This window comes from Sminthopsis crassicaudata, chromosome 5 (genome assembly GCF_048593235.1).
Source record: "Sminthopsis crassicaudata isolate SCR6 chromosome 5, ASM4859323v1, whole genome shotgun sequence".
Lineage (NCBI taxonomy): Eukaryota > Metazoa > Chordata > Mammalia > Dasyuromorphia > Dasyuridae > Sminthopsis > Sminthopsis crassicaudata.
The window spans coordinates 155,697,673-155,723,453 of NC_133621.1; the positions used below are offsets into that span (position 1 = coordinate 155,697,673).

At 32.5% G+C, this 25,781-nt stretch overlaps 1 protein-coding gene across 9 annotated transcripts in view; it reads right to left on the reverse strand.

Moving 5' to 3' along the window:
* SEMA3A (semaphorin 3A) overlaps positions 1-25,781 on the reverse strand; it is a 636,674-nt gene that overhangs the window by 189,311 nt on the left and 421,582 nt on the right. For 7 of the 9 annotated variants that reach the window (XM_074268519.1, XM_074268522.1, XM_074268521.1 and 4 more), the window contains one exon: positions 8,646-8,803. In XM_074268519.1, coding sequence (XP_074124620.1) covers positions 8,646-8,803 — 158 coding nt within the window. Of the gene's footprint in view, positions 1-1,993; positions 2,026-8,645; positions 8,804-25,781 lie in introns of those variants that run through there. The other 2 variants (XM_074268528.1, XM_074268527.1) reach the window with 1 other exon arrangement.

Genomic DNA, 25,781 nt, shown 5'->3' on the forward strand with positions numbered 1-25,781 from the left:
ATTATTTATGGTTCTAAATGAAGAAAAAACAAAGATTTGAGGAGATGATAGAGAAATATTAATATTAGTTGTCCTACAAAGACATTCCTAGACTTAGTAAAATAAAATTTAGATTGATTATTACAAAGATTAAGTTTACATTGTTTATCCCAAAGTACAGCTTGCTAGACTGTTCTTTAGTTTACACTAAAATCCTATTTCTAATTATATTTTGTTTTGCTTTTGAAATATTTTCAGTTGAATATTATAGTCATAACCCCAGCATTATGATCAATTATAACAAAACTTCATAAATTGTGGTTGTGCTTGTGATGGAGAGAGAGGATTATGGGGACTAAATGTGGATCACAACATAGTATTTTCACCTTTTTGTTATTGTTTGCATGCTTTTTTTTTTTCCTCTCATTTTTTCCCTCTTTGATCTGATTTTTCTTTTGTAGCATGACAAAGTTTGAAAAAAATTTAAAAGAATTGCCCATGTTTAATCAATATTGGATTTCTTGTTGTCTAGGGGAGGGTGGGTAAGAAGGAGGTAGGAGGAGGAAGGAAAAAAATAGGGAACACAAGGTTTTGCAAGGGTAAATGTTGAAAACTATCTTTGCGTGTATTTTTAAAAAAATAAAAGTTATAAAAATCAATTGTGGTTGTGTAGCTAAATGCAGTGATTATGATTTATTATCAGTAAATGTTTGATTTGTATACCTATTTTATGTATCTATATTTGTATACCTACATACCTGGGGTAATGTAAAACTTTCTTGGGTGAAAAGGAATCAGAAGTTGAAAATTTAAGAATTCCTTAGTTATATAATATCTTCTGACATTTCTAAACAAATCATAGTCAGGCTTTATGTGAAGGCCACATTTCATTCTTTTTTAATTCCTAAAAGTTTTTCAACAATTAGAAATAATTGACTCTCATTATCCCTAGAATATTTTTCTGTAATTTTTGCTGAAATTAGGTTGAATAACTAGAGTAAGAGTAGTCATACAAAAAGTAATGATTTATTCTGATACAGATAAGGGTGTTTCCAATAGTTAAGTTAATTTAGATAATCTTCACATTAAAATTAGCTGTAATTATGACAGCCCTTAGGCTGATGTCATTTTAAAAATTACACATGCAACACTCTAGCCCAGCAGCAAAAAAAAAAAAAAAAAATCCACACATCCACCATTTATTGGTTATATTTCATTCTCAAAATTGGAGCCATATGGGTGGGGCCTTTCTTCTGAAGCCATAGAATGTCCGAGTGGGGGCCCTAGAAGTAGACTTTAGGAATCATCTAATCAAATCCATTATTTCTGTTTGTATGTTTGTTTTATTTAATAACAAAGTTGAGAACCAAGAGAAATTCAATGAGGATTATAACAGAAAGGAGACCTTGAGTCACAGGTTAAGCAACCTCTATAGTATTATTTGTTGTTGTTTAGTTGTTTCAATTGTGTCCAACTCTTTGGGACCCCATTTTGGGATTTTATTGGCAAAGCTATTAGAATGGTTGTCATTTCCTTTGTCAGCTCATTATACAGATGAGGAAACTGAAACTAATGATTAAGTGATTCTCTTAGCATCAAACAACTAGTAAATATCTGGGGCTGGATTTGAACTCATTTATTTACATCCTCTATAATATTGCCTTCAAATCACCTTAGAGAGCCCTATCTACTGCAAAACACCCATATTCATTTTCCTTTTTCCCTGCTCCTTTACCCCCTTACATTTTTTGAGAACATTGGTAAACACTCAGTATACTTATTTTTCTCATAATCAATAGCTCTGTTCTCTAATGGACTTACTATCTTTGAGTAATGAACAAGTACTTAAGACAGGGCTATAGAAATGGAGTTGGGTCACTTCTTATTTAAAATTTCCCATTTCATAATCATTAATAGAGGAAAATTGGTGGTGAAGATAAAGAAGATATGAATGAATATAAATCTTCATGATGTGTTCTCTACTTCTACTTTCCCTTCCAACATTTCCAACTTTTTTTGAAAATCCCTCATTTCATCACTCGATCACCTCTCTTCCTATCTCTGTTTCTATTTTCTTTGCTATAAATACCCAGCAAAATGTGAGGGAATTAGAAGGACAGAGTATAATGAAATCAATTATTCAAAGCCAGACACTTAGTTAATGGTACTTCCTGGAAAATATGCATAACTAATAATTTATGACATAAGCAATTACAAATTTCTAGAATTCTTTGAGGGGAAAACACCTAATATGTCATGAATTAAGTGCAGCATGAATGTTGCTATGAATTTATAATAGTGGTCTTGCATAGTCAAGCTGTTCAATTTTGCAATCATAGATTTAAAGTTGGAAAGGACTTTAGAAGAGATGACCTTGTCCAATTCCCAAACCCTTCCAAGATTTTTGCTGTTCTCATAAGGCTAATTGTCTTATAAATCTTTGTTGCAATGGCAACTGAAGTAGTAAGTGAATTCAATTAAACTCTTTGGATAAAATGTGCATAATTTTATTTATAATTTTAAAAATTCTTACTAAGTTTAGAAATATTTTTCTTTCATTACTTTTGCCACCAAACTCAATATTTCCATTTTTTCATCACTTTCAAACTTCTTGATCCTGACTTCTAATAAATAGAACAACAATTTGGACTAAAAGCATTGAAATCCAGATAGAGGGCAAGATTTAGTCTATGGAATTGGGTTCAAACTTTGCCTCTAAAAGATGCTTGTGAAGTGATCCTGGGAAAGTCCTTTAACCCCTCAATCTATAAAATCAGAGTTGGCTGAGAGACCTCTAAAGTCCTTTGTGATTCTAAATCCAAATTCCTATGAACCCATGGGAATTGATAAAATTATTTTAAAAAGAGAGAAACAAGAAAAGAGGACACAGAACAGAATTCTGCAGGATAGTGCTGGCAAGTCAGCAAATAAGAGGAGTGATTAGGTTAGTAGCATATGACTTTATCATAGAAATGATTAGAATAGTTTCCTGGTTTGTCTATCTTCATCTTGGTTTTTGAACCCATTCTATATACTACTCCCAGATTAAACTCCCTAAATCTAATTATATCTTTTACTCTCCCTATTATTTACTTTAACACACACACACACACACACACACACAAAAAAAAAAAAAAAAAAAAAAAAAAAAGCCATATTTCTTAGGCTGTCATCAAACCTCTTCAAATTCAGGTCTCATCTACATCCAAATCTAGTAATTCTAACTATAGAAATTATGAAACAACCATAATGAAACAAATAGCTTCTTCTCTTAAGTATGTGTAATCTAATAAATGAAGAGGATGCAGGATACTATTTCTTTCCCCACTTTCCCTGCATTACTTTATCAAGTGTACTTTTATATAACAGTTCTAAAGTTAGTATTCTGATAAACTTTTTCTCTCCCCACTATGTATTGCCACCAATTCCCATATCCTTATTGGGGAGAAGGGAGAATCTGACAATACAAAAGGGAACTCTGACAATACAAAACAAAAAGTAAGTATTTAGAAAAATGATAGAAAAAAATTATTTTAAGGATTACATAATACATTCAATTACATAATATCTTTGGCAACTCCTTGTATGAATCTACATAGCTAGTTTCTTTTGAAAAGCAGAGCACTCTTCATAGAAACAAAAAACACCCTGTAACAATATATTATATATATTTTTGGAATGGCTATTAAATGTATAACTGGAGTCTTGACTGTAGAACTTTAGAGGTATTTAACTCTACCATGTTCAGACTGCTCATCAACTTTACTTTTCCATTTTCAGGGTAACAAATAAACAATTACGCATAAAACCATGCCACTCTCAGTTTTTAAAGGAGCAATTATCATGTCGAGGAGAAAGCAAAGCAAAATAACAAACAAAACTGCCCTTCTGTTTAGGAATATTTACTACAGTATCAATAAGCAATCACAATATCAGGAACCTTAAGTGAAAAATCAGGTTTATTACAAGAGAAATGAATATGCATGTGGAATCCAAAGAGTTGAAGTCCTTCTAGAAGTTTGTATATTTATAAGAGAAGAATACATGAAGGGGTGTGGCAAGGAAAGGAAAAAGTAGGGAAAAGTATAAAACCCTTCCTGAAGGGAAAGAGCAAGGTGATGATAAAATTTCCATTCTTTTCCTGTGAGAACCACTAGACTATGACATAGAACAGTCTGCTTATCTGCAGAGGACCCCAGTTGCACAAGCATTTTCCCAGCCTGGCAGACTGGTTCCTGTCTTGCTACCCAAGGATTCACAGGAAATCTAGATTAGGGTGCAAACAGCCAATTATGTCAGCTGAAGGGCTTTGTTCTTGATACATTAAGGCCCCCTGCATGCTCTGGGTCCAGGGTTTCAGGAAAATACTGCAACTAAGAAACAACAAACTGAAGGTGCCTTTAATAGTCTTTAAAAATAGAGAGTGATTCAACATACATCTGTTTGTTAAACCACTGGCATTGAATTTTCCAGAATACAGTACTTGTGTGAAGATAGGGCATGCTTTTAATTTTTTTGTGTGTGGAGGCTAGCATAATGCATTTTCTTCTGCATCCCCATCAGCACCACCAGACAATATATTTTTGGCATACAGATCTTTTGGATGTCAATGTCAAACTTCATGATTGAGTTGCAAGTGTTGTCTTGGAAAGCACAAAATTCCATATCTAAAAAAGATGGTTGGAAAAGAATTTCTGAACCTCTCACTGCCAGTGACTATGACCTGACCCTCAAGAAGCTTGTAGATCTTTTCTAGAGTAAAACTAAATGTTAGTGTTCAACTCCTGCTCAAAATCTAAGGCAGGAGCACATCACAACTTCTTTTTTTACATCACACACAATTTGCTGTTCTGTTATATCGGAGAAGTTATAATTTTCCTTATTATCTTTATGAGAGAGTCCTTTGGGTAAAGAATGATAGTATGGCGATGGGGAATAACCTTTATATATGGGCACAGTGTGGGTTATACCATCATAATATCACTGGTAACCCTAGAGATATATATAAAGAAAGAAAACAGAGTCTGAATGGCAGCATTTATGTCCAAAGGGTTGAAGACCTTGAGCTTCACATGTAAACATATGACATTCTTCTCCCACTCCCACTCTTGGCTTTAGAGGTCTATTTGGAGGGTGGTTTCTGGGAATAACACAAGTGATCATCTATACTGGAGCTCGCTTTAGAAACTATAGTTTCAGATCTCCTCCCATCTTGTCCTTATTGGTGATAATGATGCATTGAATGGGTGCCATCAAAGACATAATATTTTTATGGTTCTGTGCTTTATCGCCCATGTCACTATCTTGGAGGATCATGCCAACCATCACATTAGATATTAGAGGTATTGCAGAATGCAATGGAATGCAGCCTGAGAGTCAATGTTTCCTACAAACCCATGTTTAAATATTCTGGAGCCATTGTCAACAACAAGGACAGTGATACTGTCACAAATGAGAAACCTTAAATGACAATTAGTTTAAATCCATAAGTGAGTAAGGAGATGGAGACAGAAATAAGAATATTTCTGCTGAGTGTAATTATTCTGATCCAGATGGTTATATTTCTTCTCTCTTTCTAGACTTTCAACTCCTTCTGAGGAGCTATGATATTTTGTCCATCTGAGCAACTTGAGGTTAGGCACTATTTTTTGACTCTTTTGTATCCCCGGTGTCTGACTTAAAGGAGGCTCTTAATAAATGCTTAATGATTGAATTTTATCCCCTATAACATCTAAGGCAGCAGTATATATACAATAAAAGTTTTTAGAAATATCTAGGTCAATTTCAATGCTAGGATTAACAATAATAGCTATGGCATAAGTCCTACTCCCAAGAAGCTTGTAGTAAGGTAAATAAAATACCAGAACCATACTTTACTATGATATGAAGGAGATAAATACAAAGGAATAAACTAAGAAGGATCTTTATGGTAAAAGGTACAGTAGGTATCTGATATCGATATAGAATAGATATACTAATTATCTAGTGATTTCTTTCCTTTAACCAGTCTTCATTCTAGTCAAAGCATGTGAACCTCAAGAGGCCTTATTAAGAATGCGTTAGTGCTTTGACTATTTTAGATACTTAAGCCAATAATTTCCATTAATTTTACTCATAACATAAAAGGATCATAGTTGGGCCAAGTCCACCTAGAAAAGCCTTTCCAATTTCCATGACAACAGGCACAGTATTCCAGGGAAGAAAGTTACTATTGCTCTGCTTTCATCCCTTTTGTTTCCTTATGTCTTATAGGAAAGCTCAACAAGAAAAGCCTATCTGTCCTACAAGCCACTAAGAAAATACCTATAAAGTCAGGGTATTCTAATCTTGCTCCAAAAGTTAAATTAGTAATGAAAAGTCTCTTTTCTAATGGAAGGAGAAAAAAAAAAAGTTGGATAATCTTAATTTGTTTTCTATCCTATAATTTCTATTCTATATAATTTTCTAATCCTATAATACTATAATTTTATATCCTATAGTAATGTGTGTGTATATATATATATTATAATGATATAGTAACAGAATAAAATAGCATAAAATCTGATTAGAAATATTAATTAAAAAATTCAAAAAAGAGTTTACAACTCATATTCATAACCACAACCTTGAGAAGTAGATACTATTATTATCTGAATTTTACAAATAAGAAAACTTTGAGTAAAGTTCAATGACTCCCTGAGGTTCACAAAACTAGGAGCAGTGTCTGATGTGGAATTTGAACTCATACTCTCTTGACTCAGTATCCTGAGTCCATAGTCACTGTATCTTCAAACAAATTATCTTAATACAAATGAAAAACAAAATAAGACCCAGAATAGATTTAGAGATAATTTACCTTTTAAAAACAGGATACAGCATAAAACTAAATAAGATGAAGAAAAAATGTTATATGACATAATCTGCCAACACTGGATATTAATTTAAATTATTGCATGACAATTTTCTTAATTTCTTAATTTGCAAGACAAATGTCTTAATTATTGCATATACTTTATAAAATCTAAGTTAATTTTGGGGATTAAGACACAAAATGCATTGCATCTGTGCTTCCTCCAAGAAGATTTTCTTTTAATGTGTTAATTCATTTGATTTGGTTTACAAATAAATAAGATGGTTTTCTTGCAGAATAGAAGAGATAAGATCTTTACTTCTATTATCTGAGGAGGCTTAGAGGCAGCAAGAAAGTTCAGAAGAAAAAAAAGTCCAAAATATTATTTGTTATGTCTTTTAAAACACTTAAGTATGTGAGAGAGAAAGAGAAAAATAGAGAGTGCATGTTGATATGTAATAAATCAAACTTCTTTATGAACCAAATCAGTATATTGCTATTTGGGGAAGCTCTTTGCAAATGAAAAAAAAAAACGTTCTTGTTGGAATATCTTCTTCTCTGAGAATGTACATCAGCTTTGAATTTAACTATACAACTTTTATGAAAAGTAATGTTCTCCATAAAGAATAAAAAGTTGTTACCAATCTGTCACCATTTTATTAGTATTCAATCTATTATAGTTTATGAGAAGCTGAGGCACACCATTTTAAAGCACTCAGAGTCAAGAAAGAAGCAAAATCAACACTCACATATTCAAACACTGAGATGTATGCACTCTCAGAAATGTATTGTAATATGACCTTTTTTTTTGTGAGGCTTTCTAAAAGTCACTTTTATGTTTCAGAGAACTAAAGTTGGAAATATTGACTGTCATAGAACAATTAATTTAAAGCACAGCTCATTCATTCACTTAATAGTGTCATTTTTCCTCTACTGTGTCAATTCTATCTAGTTTTACCAACTTATAAGTCATCAAAGTTGAATATGATATAAAATGAATGAGCCATCAAATAGAAATGTTGATGGGTTCTGCATGACAAAAATTGATTTTTTACTTTTCATTCAGATGTTTTCATGCTATGTCAACTTAGTCAAGTATAGTGGAACATTTGGGCCTTCAATAGTTGTTTAAAGTGGGATAGTGAAATTTTATATTACAAAATAGCTATTATATGTCCTGTGAATACATACACACATGCATACATATAGGTAAGTAAGTGGCCCAGTAGATAGAACACTGGGCTTGGAATCTGGTAGATTCATATTCATGAATTCAAAGCTGATCTCAGATAAGTGCTCACTATGTGACCCTGGGCAGATCACTTAACTCTGTTTGCCTCAGTTTCTTATGTAAAATGAGTTTGAAAAGGACAATGCAAATCATTTTAGTATCTTTGTCTAGAAAACCCCAAAATAGAGTCACAAGTCAGACACATCTGAACAACAAAATATATGCATCCACACATATATGCATTAAAGCAAATGAATAAAGATCAGAAGAATGGATAAAAGTTGCAAAGAAGCAATTTCAGACTTGATTTTTTTTTTTTTTTGCATTTAAAAATGCAATGGAATTATTTGGGCAGCCTTTAAGCAAAGAATGGATGGCCAAATGTTAGGTATAGTATAATGGAATTTCTTTGAGGAATAAATTGGTTATTAATCTTGAAATCCCTTCTAAGTCTTAAATTCTGTGATACTATGATATCAAATAGCTACATATGATTAAACCATATTCTACATTTTCTAAAATTAGAATTGAAAATTTTCATTATTCTATCTTAGCGACTTTATTTGTTCATATACTCCAGTTTATATACTTCAGGAATGAAGATACCTTTTGAAAATCCTTGATATTAACCAGGTTGAATGAAAATATGTGATCCTTTGCTCCAACATACAGCCTACTCCGTTCCTCATCCAAAAGAAAAGTATGATAACTGGAGCTGTTTGTCAGGCCATTGAAAGTGATAACATTGTTGGATTCCAACATTTCTGTAAGGTAACAAAGCAGACATTTGTGTTAGTTTGATAACCTAAAAGAAACATAGATAAGATATTCCATAATTACCTAAATCTGGATATTGTGCTTGAGGTTATGCATGATAAAGTAACCATTTTCTTATAGTTTATTAAAATAGTAGTTTTACATTTATACTTAATAATTCTATTCTTTTAGACCCCTAAAATGGTAGAGAAGAGGCTTTACATATACAAATCTGGGACAGAAACCGTTGAGAAGGCTATTGTAGTAACTTAATTGCCAAAGCTATTTTCCTGTTGTGTAGACTGACCATAGCACATTTTCCCCCTTCATCTATCCCCCTTCTTCCCCTCTTTTCTCCTTCCTCTTCTTCTCTCGAAAACACACATACAAACACACTCCGCTTTTCTAGTAGGTTCCTATTACTTCAGACTCATAAATATATATATATATATATATGTATATATATATATATATATTTTAACTCTTCACAATCTGACTCCTACCTTTCTAATTTTTTTACACACTCCTCTCTTCCATTTACTCTGTAACAAGTCAATCCAAAGTCTCCTTGCTACTTCCATACAATAACTTATAATATTTTATTATTTAAGCCCTTTGTCTGAAATATTCTTTCAACTTCCATCTCTTAGAATGCCTGGCTTCCTTTTAGATTGAGTTCCTAAATTCACCTTCTTTCAAAATTCCTGTACACATCCCTAGTTTTTAATGCTACCCTCTCTAAAATTAATTTCTCTCTATTTTTGGATTTATCTTAAAATATCTGATTTATACATGTTAAAGAATAAACTTTTTGAAAACAGACTTTTTTTCTTTTTCTTCCCAATTACCTGATCTCCTTAAATAGGGTAAATGCTTAGAAGTTAATTAAGTATTAATTTAATTTTCATAGCCAAACTTGACATGTCTTTCTGCCTCCAAGAGAATTTTTAAAAATTATGAATCCCAAAAAATGATCAATAAGATGGAGATCATGTACAATCAGAAACTAAGATAGAAAAGAAAATATTTCTTTCAATAGAAATTAGTAGGAAAAGAAAACTACTTCATGAGAGAGAGGCATATTGAATAGCATACTACATTTGATATCAAGAAAGACCTGGGTTCGAATTCCCTTTTCTGTCACTTAAGAATTATATGGCTAGGTGTAGTCCACTTAACCTTGAAAGATCCTCAATTTGTTTACATGTAACTTTGGGATAATAATAATTTTATTAACCCATTTCACAGAGCAATCATGGTGCACAAACAAGTTTATAAAAAAGGATAAAATAAGTGCAAAACACTATAAATCTTAAACCATCATGCAGATTATAGATACACATTCACTATGTAAATATAATATAGAACCATTTAAGTTCTTTAAGTACATCATTCTGAGAAAAGAAACTATTCTTAGTTTAAGTCAAACTACTGAACCCTTCAGAAATCAAAAGAGCCTTACTGTTTTCCTTTAGCTGTTTTCCATCTGTTTTCCATTGGTTTATAATTTTGCTTAATTTCCTCCCATAATTCTTTTCAATATGACTCTAGGTTCTCTCACATTTTGCATTCTTTGCATCTGTCATCCATTGTATAAATGCTTTCAATACTTGGTAGGTTGCTTTCCAAGATAAGCAAAAGAAATATATAAATACAACTACCACTCACTATTTTTAGAAACCCAGACTTAAATAATTGGAAAAACATTCATTGTTCATGAGTAGGATGAAGTATTATAACAAAAATGACAATACCATCTAAATAAATTTATTTCTTCAATGCTATAAGAATCAAACTACCAGAAAAAATAATGATAATGAAATTTTATATTGAAAAACAAGGACAAGCATTTCAAGAAGAAAAAAATGAAAAAGAAATGGGAATTGAGGGGACTTATCAATGCCAGATCTCAAACTATATAATAAAAGAGTAATTATTAATATAATTTAGTAGGCACAAATTAGGTATCCAACAGTACCCTGGTATTCAGTAAAGACAATGACACCAGCTATGGTAAAGACTTACTATTTCACACACACACACAAAAAAATGCTTAAAATACTGAATAGCAGTATGGAAGAAATTATATTTATACTAATACCTCACATCTTGAATAAATATAAACTTTAAATTAGTATGTGGACTAGAAATAAAAGTTCATATCTGAAACAAATGGAAGAAACATGCAAAAAATTAATTATCTGATCTATGGATAGGAAAGTCCATGATCAATCAAGGAACAGCTGTCACAGAAGAATAAAAATAAGTTTATTAAAGAAGATAGGATTGATAATTTTATTAAATGAATTAAAAAGATTTTTCACAAGTAAATCTAATAAGCTAAGATTAAAGAGAAATAAAAAACCAGGAAAAACCTTTCCAGCAAGTTTCTCTGATAAAAGACTCATTTTCAAGATATATAAGAAACTGATTCAAAGTCTTAAGCATAAAAGCCATCCCAAATTAATAGTGTATGGACATGAACAGCCAATTCTCAAAGAAAATTAGGCTGTCTATAGTTATATAAAGAAAAATGTTCTGAATCACTAGTAATTAGAGAAATGAAAATTAAAATAATTCTGAAATTTGCCCCCACACATAATATAGTAGCAAAGACGATTGCAAAAATAAAAATAATAAATATTGGAGGGGCTGCAGATAGATACCATTGGTGAACTTGTGAATAAACATAAATTTTCTGGAAAGCAATTTTAAGTTATACACAAAACATTACTAAAGAGAAAATGTTATGTCACTGCTAGACCTCTATCCAAAAGACATCCAAAAAAGAGAAAAATGCTTTTTAATATGAGTAAAGGGCTGAAACTCCAAAAAGATATGCTTGAATCAGACAAGGGAGCACTTAAGGCTAATTACCTATTTGACTATGACTCTATTAGTATATGTTTGGAAAAATGGATCTTCTCCCCATTGGTGCTGACTCAATATTTGATGTTAAGATAATCACAAGCAAGGATGAGAGGGTGGGGTGAGAGAGATGAGACTTCACTTAGCAACAGGATAAGGAGGAGAAAAGTGGAGATTTTGGACTCCAGAATCCAGAAGAGATCTTTGGCTAAACTCCTGGCAGCCTTCTTCTCCTCCTAAAGACCTAGGACTTTTACTTATCCTTACTCTAGCTGATCCTGAGACCTCCAGAAAACTAGCCAAGACTTAACAAATATGTAAAAATAAATATTAAAAAAAATGTATAAAATTTTTTCATGTTGGCAAAAAGCTGCAAACTAAAGGATAAGTTGTGGCATATAAATATAATGAATTATTATTGTGGTATAAGAAATGAGGAAATGGATAATTTCAAAAAGATATGGAATGACTCATAAGAACAATTGCATAATGAAGTAAGCAGAATCAGATGAATGTTTTTATAACATCAATATTATAAAAATGAACAATTTTGACAACATTTATTAACTGACAAAGAATGAAATGAGCATGTAAAAACCAAAAAATAAATGTATAAGCTGTAAGATATATGATATCTTACAATCTGAGGATTGATGATGAACTCTTATTCTTTAGAAAGAAATGATAGATTTAGGGAATAGAACAAGACATTTATACTTTTGTATACAACTTTTGGAAGGAAGTATTTGACTTGTTTGCTTATGCATTCTTATTACATGAACATTTTTATTCCCTTTTGTTTTTAACCTTGGGATGGGAGAGGGAAGAAAAATTGTTTTCAATTAATTGAATTAAAGTTTTCTTGTAAGTGATTTCACTTTTGATAGCTTTCAACTTTCTACCTCCCTTGTTTTAATCTTATGTATTCTTCTCCACAATGTAGATACATTCAAAAATTTTTACTATTCAACTCTTTTTCTCCAAGTTCTTTCTTGAATTTTAGATTTTGATTTTCAGTTTCTGTTTTTATTGCTCTTGATTACTTAACTGGACCCCTAGACAGTGGAAACTAAAATAAATATTCAGGAATGAGAAAAGCATAGTCCCTTTATCACATCTCACACCATCTGTATTACCATAACCAAATTAATTTCAAAAAGATCAAACTAAATCATTGCTCATCAGTCTGGTGCATTTGAATACAGTGTAATACAAATATATACTACTTATTTTCAGGTCCATATGTGCTTCCCCATAGCTATAATGAGTCTTAACATTCCTGGGCAATCATAAATTGGATTACTTCTGGGTTTTAGTCAAAGGCATCAGTTGTAATTGAAGTTCTTTAGTTAAAATAAGTGCTTTAATTATGTAATTGGCAGTCTAGAACTCTCCACTCCTGAAAGTGTAATTGATTCTACAGGTAATAAATATTATTAAATACCTAGTATGTGTAACATTTAATATAGAGTTTTAAAAGACAGAAAAATAAATTAGATGTGGTTGCTGCCAGTTCACTGTCCAAAACTAGATTTGTCATATGGGCAATGAACAATAAATGAATAACCAAATCATGAAAAATGAATGAAAGTTATAATATTCTTTGAGAGTTACAAGGACAATTATCAGGGGAAATTTCTTGGAGGAAGTAGCCCTGGATTTGTATTTTGAAAAGTAGAATAGATTTTAAAATGACATGTAAGAAAGGATATAATTCCACACACACACACACACACACACACACACACACACACACACACACACACACACACAAAGGAGTTGAAGAAAAAGATAAGTATACATGAAATCAAAGAGTGGAAAGGTGAAATAAGATTAGCCACTGAAGTATTTTTTGTAAATGAATTCTTTCACACTGCTGCATATCCACTACCATCCCCACTTCTTTTAAACTGTATCTTCTTTAAGTTTACAATTGGTGTCACATATCTTTGTACCCCAGCACTTAATACTTAGCTTTGTATATAGTAGACACTTAAATCTTTATTGAAGTGAATTTCAAGAAAAGCAAATTAGGTAGAAAAAGGTAGTAAACTACACTTCCCCCCTTTATTCATTATATAAAGAGAAATATAAAAACTATAGAGAACTATAAAAACTAAAAAGAGAACTATTAAAAAAACCTATGTGATATTGCTTTAAAAATAGGACAATGAGAGAAAATAAATTATATTTGTATTTCTACAGAATATTTACAAACCAATGTTTACAAAGAGTAAAAAAAAAGAGTAAACACAAGCAATTTGCATGTAATAATATTAAACATATAACAGAAAACATGATGAGCAGAAATGGAGATGAGCCAATTATTTAGAGATTAGGAAATGACAATCTGCTACAAAATGTGAAACTGAAAATTGATACCTCAACTTCATTTTGTATTAATTATTAATTGAGAATTGTATCTAACAACTGAAATCAGTATTTGTGGGTTAAAGAAATAGATTTAAATATACAGGTCTTAGTATTAGAATTTTTAAGAGTTTAACTTCCCCGTTTCTCTGAGCTACAGCCTGGACTGAATCCATTTTACTTGAGAAGAAAAGGATGAATTGAAATGGCCATGCAATAGTCTCCTTAATTACAGACCTAGCACCTGACCACTCTATAAAAGGAGTTGCCTAATGCAGGAGTTTCCAGAAAATATTGATCAACTCTGTTTCTGCCTCACTATGGACTTTGGAAACCCTGCCTTAACTAGCAAGTCAGCATGAAAATGTCAAAATTAATTATGTCTTCCCTACACCTATGTATAAAAGCTGTATAAAAGACTGCTGTCTGCACTTCTAATACAAACCTGGCCACTGAGAGGCTTGAGATCTCACTTTGTTGACAACTGATGGTCTTGGTAATGAGTTGATTACAGTACTGTACAAATTGTATCAAATTGTAACAAGTTATAGTAATGTAACAAATCCACTCCCACCTCCAAGAAACTTAGTATCATAGGAAGAAAACTAGTGCATTGATTACTTTCTCAAATGAGAATTCATTAAAGTTCATTCAATAATTGTTAAGAACCATTAAAAACCATCAATTTTTTCCGAGAGCCCTCTGCAGCTGTGGATCATAACATTTGAAAGAGTTGCAAAGCAGCCTTTGCTGATGCAGGTATTCCTTGTAGATTTGGAATGAAATAAATTGGAGGCAAGAGGGAAGAGGAGAGAGGTCAGAGAATGCATGTTTCTCTTAGTCTCCTTGTATCATCATCATCCTTTCACAAGAATAAATCCCTTCTACAGGTCTGAGTTAGACCTGCAAGAGCTACTGACAGGTGGCTCCTGTATCACAACAAATAATCACACTAGATGAAAAATCATATGAGGGTTAATCATGATTTATTTTGATAGTGCAGTTACTTTCAAATTATCAGTTTAAGTTGTTCATGGATAGCAGTTTCTTCAAATATAAAAGACCTTCATTATTTTTAAACCCTAGCTTAATTTAGTTAAACATAAAATTTCTAAAAATTTGTTTATAACTGTATGTATGTATATGTATTTTAGTGTGGATCTATGAATTTCTCCTTTTAGAGGACTTCTACTGATTTAGAAATATCTTTGCCAGTGCAAATTAATAACTTATTTACTTTTTAAATTTTTTGTGAGAAATAAAAGAAAAGGAAAAAAAAACAATCATTTCCATATCTTCATTGAGTTAAGTTAAAATTCAATATCATCTTTGGCTTCTTCTCTAAAGATATAAAATTAGACTATGTGCCTTTTTTTGTATGGTGTGCATGAAAATTATACTTTAAAAGCAGGTCAGCAAAGAATTCTGGGATCCTTTTAATTTGTTATAACAGATATTTGTCCATGGTCCTGAGTTGAAGTCTTCTAAATCTTGTTTTAATTCTCTCAGAATAATTACTTACTTTTAAATTCTTAATAGTTTTCTGACTAAATACCATAATTCCCTCTCATATATTCTCTAGTTAGAATTTGTGAGCTGGTGGCAGAAGAGTGAAGAAATGACACTGTCAGTAATCAATAATGGCATATTATATATACTGCTATTGATTGCTTTTATCAATTAATATTTTTATGTAATTAATTTTCTCAATTAGTAAAATTTATAGGAAATATTTTAGAATGATGATATGCTGCTATACTCTTTACATTTTACAGTGATGTGGCTTCTCTATTATTCTAATTATCTTTAAAATAAATTCAGCTTCTTATGGATGACTATATTAGTATAACTAGGTCAAACTTTCAAATATTCAGTTTTAGAATGCAATATCCCCCTTAATATCAGCTTTTTTTTTTTTAAGTAAGGTGGAGACCTCCATACACTTGACCTTCAAATGCAAACAATAGTTCCCTTGTTTGCATATTTGTTTTCTTCCTTTATAACTTTTTCCTACAAATTTCATAGCATGGACGGTACTATACTTCACCAGTTGCTGCAGCCAGACAAATTTCTTTTATTCATTTTGACTTGAAGATCGTGTCTTTGTGTCTTTATGCATGATTTGAACTTTGCCCTTACTCTTGATTTTTCAAAAGGTTCCAAATAAAACAGAACCTCATCTTTGACTCCTCCTTCTTCTTTGGCCCCTGTCAAAATAGTGCCAAATTTTGGCTATTTTTACTTCCAAATCTCCTTTCATTTCTATTTCCATTTTAATCATACAAATTAAACTTCTTATGAAGCCTTATTAGGTCCCTTTGCCTCTTCTTGTCTCTCCCAGCTTCCAAATCATCTAAAATACTGTCACAGATGAACTTTCCCATAGTACTGTTTTGATTCTATTATTCTCTTAACTTATAAAACTTTTAGCAGATTATCATTTTATATAAATAAAATCCAAAGTTCTCACTCTAAATTCAAGACCCTACAAATATCAATCCAACTAATCTTTTCCAATCTTATTTGTATATTTCCTCATGATTACTATAATCTCAAGGCAAATTGCAACACTAACCATTCCCCAAATATTCTTTTTTTTTATCTCAAGCTTAAACCTGGAATATTTTCCCAACTTTTCTCACTCCTATACATTATTCAAGATCCAACATCACTTCCAATTCTTTCATGAAATCTTTTTTGATTGCCCTAGCCCCAGAACTCTACATGACATTATTCTGTAGACTTTTTGGCAAAAGCAATGATGCAAATCATGGAGTTTTTGTACAATTAGCAGCAGTACAGTTTGGCAGATTTCAGCATTTTTATGTTATTTATTCCTTTCTCCATAAAAATTACAAAAATTGTTTTTGATGTAATAAATGATATAGATCATAGACATTATAGATCATAGACAAACCATTCATTGACTACCTAAGGAACCTTTTTAGCTCTAATGGCATATGACAATCAACTAAATAACTTCTTTTACTTGGAAAATTGGGTTCTAACATAATGTCCTAAACATCTTTTCATTAAGGTATTGTAGTCCTAATGAAATATGTATAATTCCTTCACACATACATGCACCTATAAAAAGGAGATAGAGTTGAAAAGGGACTTCCAGTGTCAATGGGATTAGAAGACTTGTGCTTTTCATACATGGAGATGGGTCTCCCTTATACTCCTTCCAAAGAATTGTAGAATTCTGTGATAAGGGACAATGGAGACCTGGGTGGGAGGAAAAAAGGATCCCTTGAAATGGTGACAAATGTTTTGTTTGTCAAGAGTAAACTTGGTGGTATTTAATAGATAGAAGTCAGGACATAGATGGTTCTTTCTCTCCCCCAACAAGTAACACAATCTATTTTGGAGTCAGAAGCTATCTGTACCTTTGTAAGAATCTTGTAAAATTATTGAGATACTTAGATTTAGAGATAGAAGCCACAAAGTCATTGCATGCCCCATAGCTGAAGGTGCCAGGAAAAGAGCTCTAGTGGCAATTTCAGTAGGAGATCAAAGCCACATCCCCTAACTCCTTCTCAAAAGGTCCACTGAAAGGGAAAAAAGTAAGTTCTTTCAATCATTTATTCAACAAGTATTAATTAAGCACCTATTATCTGCCAAATAGTATTTGGGTACTAAGAATGAAGAAAAATGATGAAGAAGGATTATTCCAACTTCTTCATCACTACTAGTGAATGAGGAGAAATGAATGGATAGTGTGGCCAGGAAGGCTATGTTACCTAAGATTAGTCTCAATGAAAGCCATCAGATGAAAGGAAGAATAGAAAGGGGCACATTATCTTCAGACAAAGCCAACACTCCTTTAATAACTTCTCCAAGAAACAAAGGCCTGCATTTTTAATACCACTCTTCTACTGACATATTTTATATGGTGAGAAACATGGAACATAAGCCAATAGTGTGCTGATAAATGTTTAACAACTGGCACTCTGGGGTAAAATGTACTTATAAATGTACATATTAAGTCTAATTTGCATCTTTAACATTTTCTTTCTCACTTTAAGTCTATATGATCAACAAAATAATAAATCAAGCTGTAATTTGTGAAGTTTGCCAATTTCTGAGGATAATTTGTCACACTGAAAATTTAACAACTACTTTCCAGCATTCCCTTTATTACCTAATAATCTCTAAAGAACAATAAATGAATATTGCAAAGAGGACAAAAAGCAAGAAGAGTGAGAAGGTTGCACCTAATAATCAATGAGCAACTCAGAGGAAAAGCAATAATGAATTATATCATCAGGTAAATATACGATAGGATGAATTATATGAGGGGGTCATGTGGTGGTATGAGTGAGCATAAAAAGTGGACAGCCCAAGTATTCCAGTGATTTCTAGATAAAGAAAGGAAAGTCAGCCTATTGTTTCAAACTTACTGAAGTATCTGGACTAGAGTCTTTTAAGATGAAAAGACAAATGTGTTGTGATCGACATCCTTGGTGAGACCACTCATCTGACAGATTCATTTGAGTTTAAGATTACATTCTGTTATAACTATCCACTATTTATATGACCAGCCCCTTTTAATCTTCTTTACAGAATTATCATCCATGTTCTTCCCTCCATGGATAGATCATACTCTAGGGCTTTGTCTTAGACCCTCTCTCCTCTCTTTACACATTCTCTTCCTGATCTCATCACCTCTCATGGATTCAATTATTACCTATGTGCAGCTGACACCCAAATCCTTGTAGCTAGTACTCATCTCTCCTGAGATCCAATTTTATATTTCCAGCTGTCTTCTGGATACATCTGCTGCAATGATCCATAGGCATCTTAAATTCAACATCTCTAAAACCAAACATTTTCTTTCTGCATAAATCCACCCCACTATCTCTCTAATTTTCCATTTCTGGCACCATCACTCTTCTAGACAGCCAGGTTTACAACTTAGGAATCATCACTAGCTCTTCATCTTGATTTATCCTTCCACAATAACTGCCAAATCCTATTTGACTATTCCATGCTTGTATCTATTCTGATCTTTTACTCATATTACAACCATCCTAATTGAGGGCACTGATCATCTCTCTTTTTTTTATTTTATTTTTTTTATTATAGCTTTTTATTTACAAGATATATGCATGGGTAATTTTTCAACACTGACCCTTGCAAAAACCTCTTTTCAACTTTTCCCCTCCTTCTCCCCCCTTCCCCTAGATGGCAGGCAGACCCATACATGTTAAATGCAATATAGGTATACATATCCAATGTTATTTTGCTGCACACACACACACACACACACACACACACACACACACACACACACAAATGGACTTAGACATAAGGTAAAAATAACCTGAGAAGGAAATAAAAAATGGAAGGGGACAAAAACAGAAGGAGTAGAAATGCTATGTTGTGGTTCATATTCATTTCCCATGGTTCTTTCGCTGGTGTAGTTGGTTCTCTTCATTGTTGAACAAATGGACCTGATTTGTTTCATGTCATTGTTGAAGAGAGCCATGTCCATAAGAATTGATCATCATATAGTATTGTTGTTGAAATATACAACGATCGGGGGGCAGCTAGGTGGCGCAGTGGATAGAGCACCAGCCTTGAATTCAGGAGGACCAGAGTTCAAATCTGATCTCAGACACTTAACACTTCCTAGCTGTGTGACCCTGGGCAAGTCACTTAACCCCAGCCTCAGGAGGACAAAAAAAAAAAGAAAAAAAAGAAATATACAACGATCTCCTAGTCCTGCTCATCTCACTCAGCATCAGTTCATGTGAGTCTCTCCAGGCCTCATGTGAGTCTCTCCAGGCCTTTCTGAAATCACACTGATCATATCTCAATCTCAGTGGGATTATTGCAATAGTTTCTAATTATTCTTCCTATATCAACTGTTTTCTCTCTCTAATCCATCCTCCACATAAAATCAACATTTATAAATTGTTTTTTTGTTTTTTGTTCTTTTGTTTTGATTTTTATCAATGTATCGCAATAATTCTTAAAGCCTTACTGCTAAAAAGGTTTAAAAAGTTTTTTTTTTAAAGTTATTAGCTAAAAAAACCACTAATAGCCTTGAATGAAAAAAATTAAAGCATAAAAGTCAAATGCTTGATCCAATGTCATCTGATCAATTAGGAGTAAAGCCATGAAATGAAAATAAGAAACCAATTTTCTGGATTCAGTTCTCACTAGATCTCTCTATCAAATTAAACTTTTTGAATAATTTATAACTTGTTCCTTGGATGAAAAGGAAAGAATGACATATAGACTTTCCCATAGTGATCAAATGATAAATGAAGTACTTCACAGGTCAGGGGTAACATAAGAAAAAGCAGCAGTTTATTGTACAAAAGTTCACTTTTGGTTATTTCAGGCCACTAGGATGATAAACCAGCCAAATTCCATGGAACTAAAAATGTTCAACCAGAAAGTCCTAACCCTGGTAGAATGAATTTCTGGTCTGGGTGTTCAGGCAGAGATAAAAGCAGCAAGTGTGAGATCATGGGATCTGGTATTCAGGAGATTTAAATCTTTATTGTATTGAATGACAAAAGATATGAATGCATGACTGAACAGGTTATTTTACTTCATTACCATTGATGATTGATAGTTGTGATTTAGTCACGTAGTAACAAATGTACCATGAAAATTTTCATCTATACTTGAAATAACAACAATGAGCATTTAAAAAGTATCACCCTGTGAGTGAATATTGAAATTCCATTATTCTAGACGCAGACCAAAATGATTAATGCAGATGTTCATTTTTATTATTTTCATCTGAGTATAAAATTATTACTCATGTCATAATGGTAACAAATAAAAGCACACTCTTCCCTATCTCTTCTTCTGTATTTGTCTTAAGGTATTTTAATGGTTAGAATGGTGAACCAGTGTTCTTAAGCTGAAGTTTCTCTTATTCTCATTTTCCTAAAATATTTCTAATTTTGGATAAGATTACTACCTCCTCTGTGGGTAGGTTTCTATTATCAATATTTCTTTAGTGCACATTGTGCCTGGAGCTCCAGGTTTGCATTTTGGTGGAACTGTGTTACCAGCCAAAACAAACCAAACTAAAGCATACTTGTAACATATGTAATTTAGGCTTGGGGAGGTGCCTGGGGGTTCTATGAGGTTAAGGCAAGACCTAAACCCAGGTCTTCCTAATTCCAAGACATCCTTATCCTTGATCTTCTCTATCCCATTGCCTCTAGCATGACTATTATTAGCAAGATGGAAAATGGATAAAACTTTTCTGCATAATCCAGGTGAAAGTGATTTTGAGACAGTCATGGTAAATTATTTGCATATACTACAGAATGTCTTTCCCAGTGTTTTACGGAATTTTTTCCTAATAATTTTGTCATATTTTGCATGCCTTGAGAAAGCATGTGCTCTCTAACTTATTTGCAAACTGTATGCTTCATTTTTCCAGTAATGAAACTGTGGAAAATTTCCACATCTGGAGAATTAAGGAAGATGATAGTTCAGTTACCCAATGCCTATTATACATGAGTATAGTGAAAATATTTCAAAACTGCTTAGAAAATACATGCTGTGCTCCCAGGTTGAGCCAGAATGAGTAACTATTCCACAGAAACCTTAATCCCATATATTGGCATGAATTAAATCTCATTTTAGCATATTGCTTTTCAACCTTTTATCATTCCCACTGTCATTTATACACACACACAAAAAAGTATAATTGCTACCAATGTACACTGTCTTCTAGGGCAGCTACTCAGTCCTGAAGTAAAATATGAATTAACCTCTGTAGCTAAATGACAGGGGGGAGTAGACAAGTACTAGGGAGGGGAAAGGAGAAAAAGATTTGCTCTGAGTTCTACTACATGTATAATCTGTCCCCAACTTTCATCCTTAATTCTTTTTAAAAATAGGCTTTAATTGATACTTTTTCTATTATGAAGCCTGGATTTCCCTGTATTTCTCTCCTTTTTCTGACTCCTACAAAATCTTTCCTTAGAATAAGGAATTTTTAAGAAAGAAAAAGAAAAAGTAAACTAAACTGATATAGATTAAAAACTATTATTATGTGTTATGTTTCACCTATGGACTCCCAACCTTTGCAAATGAGGTGTGTGTGTGTGTATATGTGTGTGTGTGTGTGTGTGTGTGTGTGTGTGTGTGTGTGTGTATGTGTGTGTGTGTTGAGGAGGTATGTGGTAATAATTTTACTCTGGAAAAATCTTTATAATTCCACACTATTCATTTTATATTGTGTTGTGTTTGTTTCCACTTATACTGTTGTAGTCATTATATATGGGTGGTGCAGTTGATAGAATTTCAGGACTGAAGTCAAGAAGATCTGAGTTCAAATGTGGCCTCACACACAATTAAATATATGATCCTGGGCAAGTCACTGTTTGCTTTAGTTTCCTCTTCTGTAAAATGAGCTGGAAGAAGAAATAGCAAAGTACTCCAGTACCTTTGCCAAGAAAAGCCCCAATGAGGTCATAAAGAGTTGTAACTAAAACAAATGAACAACAAAAGTTGAGGTGTACGCGATTTTCTTGCTCTGCTAATTTCATGTTGTATCAGTTAGGGTACTTTTTGTCATATTTCTCTTTACTCATATTTATAACTTCTTACAAGAGAGTAATTTTCTGATATTCACATCTTACAATTTGTTTAGTCATGCCCTGGTCCATGGGAATCTACTTTGTTCTTGTATTTTTTTTAACACTACAAAAAGTGCAAATATAAATATTTTAGTGGATATGGAGTAATGGCTTTATTCTTATTTTGGAATTCTTCTCTAGTTATTTTTACCATATATGTTCCCATACAATACCATACCATCTTCCTCAAGAAAAGTGTAAACTCCTTATAGTTTAAGAGGTTTTTTTATTTTTTATTATTTTTTTTAATCTCTGTGTGTTTCTCTTAAATTGCTCACAGCACTTTCCAGGGTTCTTGGGGACTAAAAGTTGTGAGTAAGAACAAATTAAATATACAGCACAAAGTATTTATGTCCACATTCAAACTAAGTGAAATTATATATTAAACAATATACGTTCAAATATAGAGAATTGAGTCAAACTTATAAGAACAATTGATAAATTGAACAGAATATGAACAGAAATTTTTCAGATGAAGAAATTAAAGTCATTTTTAGTCATATGAAAATATGCTCTAAATCACTATTGATTAGAGAAATGCAAATTAAGACAACTCTGAGGTACCACTTCATACATCTCAGATTGGCTAAGATGATAGAAAAAGATAATGATAAATGTTGGAGGGAATATGCAAAAACTGGGACACTGATACATTATCAATGAAGTTGTAAACTGATCCATTCTGGAAAGTAATGTGGAAGTATGCCCAAAAGACTATCAAACTGTGCATACCCTTTGATCCAGCAGTGTCACTACTGGATTTATATCCCAAAGAGATCATAAAAAAGGGAAAGGGATCCATATTTACAAAGATGTTTGTATCAGCCCTTTTTGTAGTGGCAAGGAATTGGAAACTAAGTAGATGACCAACGATTGGGAAATGTTTGAATAAGTTATGATATGTGAAAGCAATGGAACATTATTGTTCTATAATGTTCTTCTATAAGAATGCTCTATAAGAAAGTTGATTTCAAAAAGGTTTGGAGAGACATGTACTGATGCTAAGTGAAAAGAGTAGAACCAAGAGAATATTGGACACAGCAACAAGATTATGTGATGATCAATTGTGATGCACTAGACTCTTTTCAACATTGAGGAGATTCAGATCAATTCCAATATGTAGAGGGCCAGAACTCTGAAAAGGTGAACTTGAATCAAGGACAGGGTGCTTATAGTTAAGCACCTACTCAGTGTGATTGATGGGATATTGGCTCTCTAGTTAAACATATACTTAGTGTTATATAATGATGTAATCACTGTAGTTAAACACGTATGTAGTATGATATGATGATGTAATGGCTCCCCTAACAGCTGTAGCATGCTCAGTGTGCTGTAGTGATGTAATTGTACTGAGCTATTTAAGGGCTGAGAGACACAGAAGGGACACAGAGAAGATTCAGGGCTACATCTTTGACCAGCCTTGTGGTAGCTCTCCTACCTTCATCACTTCTCCACCTAAAAACCAAGGCCCATCCTGAAACCATCCAGAGAGCTAGTCAGATATTACACAATAGACATGTGACAGAGTCATATCTGCAGCCAGAGAGAGGACTATGGGGACTGAATGTGGATCACAACATAGTATTTTCATCTTTTGTTATTGTTATTGTTTGCTTATTTTTTTTCTTTCTCTTTTTGATGCAGTTTTTCTTGTGCAGCATGATAAATGTGGAAATATGTTTAGAAGAATATTGCTTCAGTTTAACCTATATTGGATTATTTGCTATCTAGAGGAAGGAGGAGGTAAGGGAAGGAGAAAAAATTGAAATGTAAGGTTTTGTAAGGTTGAAAACTATTTTGCATGTATTTTGAAAAATAAAAAGCTATTATTATAAACATATATGTACATACACACAATATATATGTTCAGGCATTTTCTAAGCCTCTATAAATGACAATTGCAACAAAAAGAAAAAATGCATTAACAATCCTCTGACCAACTGAATCACTCTGTGAAATCCCACAGCTCAGTAGTCACTCACAGGCTACAACATTCTATTCAGAGACTCTGAATATCGGAATGCTAAAGTAATCACCTTATAACTTAAGCTTAAAAACCAATCTATTTCAGATTTCAGGGAGCTATCCTCCCCGCAAATGGCAAGAATCTTTTCATTTGTCTAATTATATTGTATAAGTAGGCATAAAGTTACTCAGGCACACCCAAGGAAAAGACAAGTGGAAGAGTTAACAATGAGAATTAAGATTTTAAAGTTAGGTTCAATGAAGATACTTTATAAATGTATTGAATGAAAGAATAAATTATTTTTTGTCAGTTCAATTCAATTCACAAACATTTATTAAATGAAAAGCAGGTAAGCAATGGGATGCAAAAACAGTCAGTTATAGTTCCTGAATGCATGAAGAGTATATTCTACCATAATCAGTTGAAATTGTTAAACATTAGTCCTGGATCACTTTTTTGCTCCCTTTCTTGGACCCTTGAATAAATGAAAGTTACAGAAATTCTAATCATTGGAATAAACATGAATCTGCAAAAGGACCAAATGGATAAAAAGATTTAAAAATTAGTTTCCTTGAAATATATTATTAGGTACTTTTCTTGTTCTTTAAAAAAAAAAAAAATGTGGTGCAAGTTTTTCTTCTCTGAAATGAACTGTTACTCTCTTTTGTACATACTTTGTTTTGGATAGTTAAATAGAGAAAGCTAAGATTATAGAGCACCAGATAGCTGAATGATCACAGAACTGATGATATGGATTCACTTTTAAAAAGTAAACATGTGTATAGTAACACCAATGTGAGGTAGAAAACAGAATCACATCTAGAGATTACCAGTAAATGAAATACTTCCTTCCCTTCTTTTCTACCAGGGATTGGGGGTTGGGGTAAGAAAAAAAGAAACTTTCTTTCCTCCACACCCCACCCAAACAATTATGAGAATAATTAGCTCACTACTTTAGTTCACTTTGTTTATGAAGAAGTAACTTTAGAATTTAGAAATAGCTTAAATCACAGTGGAGGCAAAAGCAAACAAACAAAAACTTCCAAAGCTTCTTTTTAAATTCCTGGAATTGGTAATCTATAAGCCTTTAATAAGATTAGGTATAATACTCTCCACAATTAGGAGTTCTTTTGTAGTAAAGTGAGTGTAATTTAAGTATCAAAA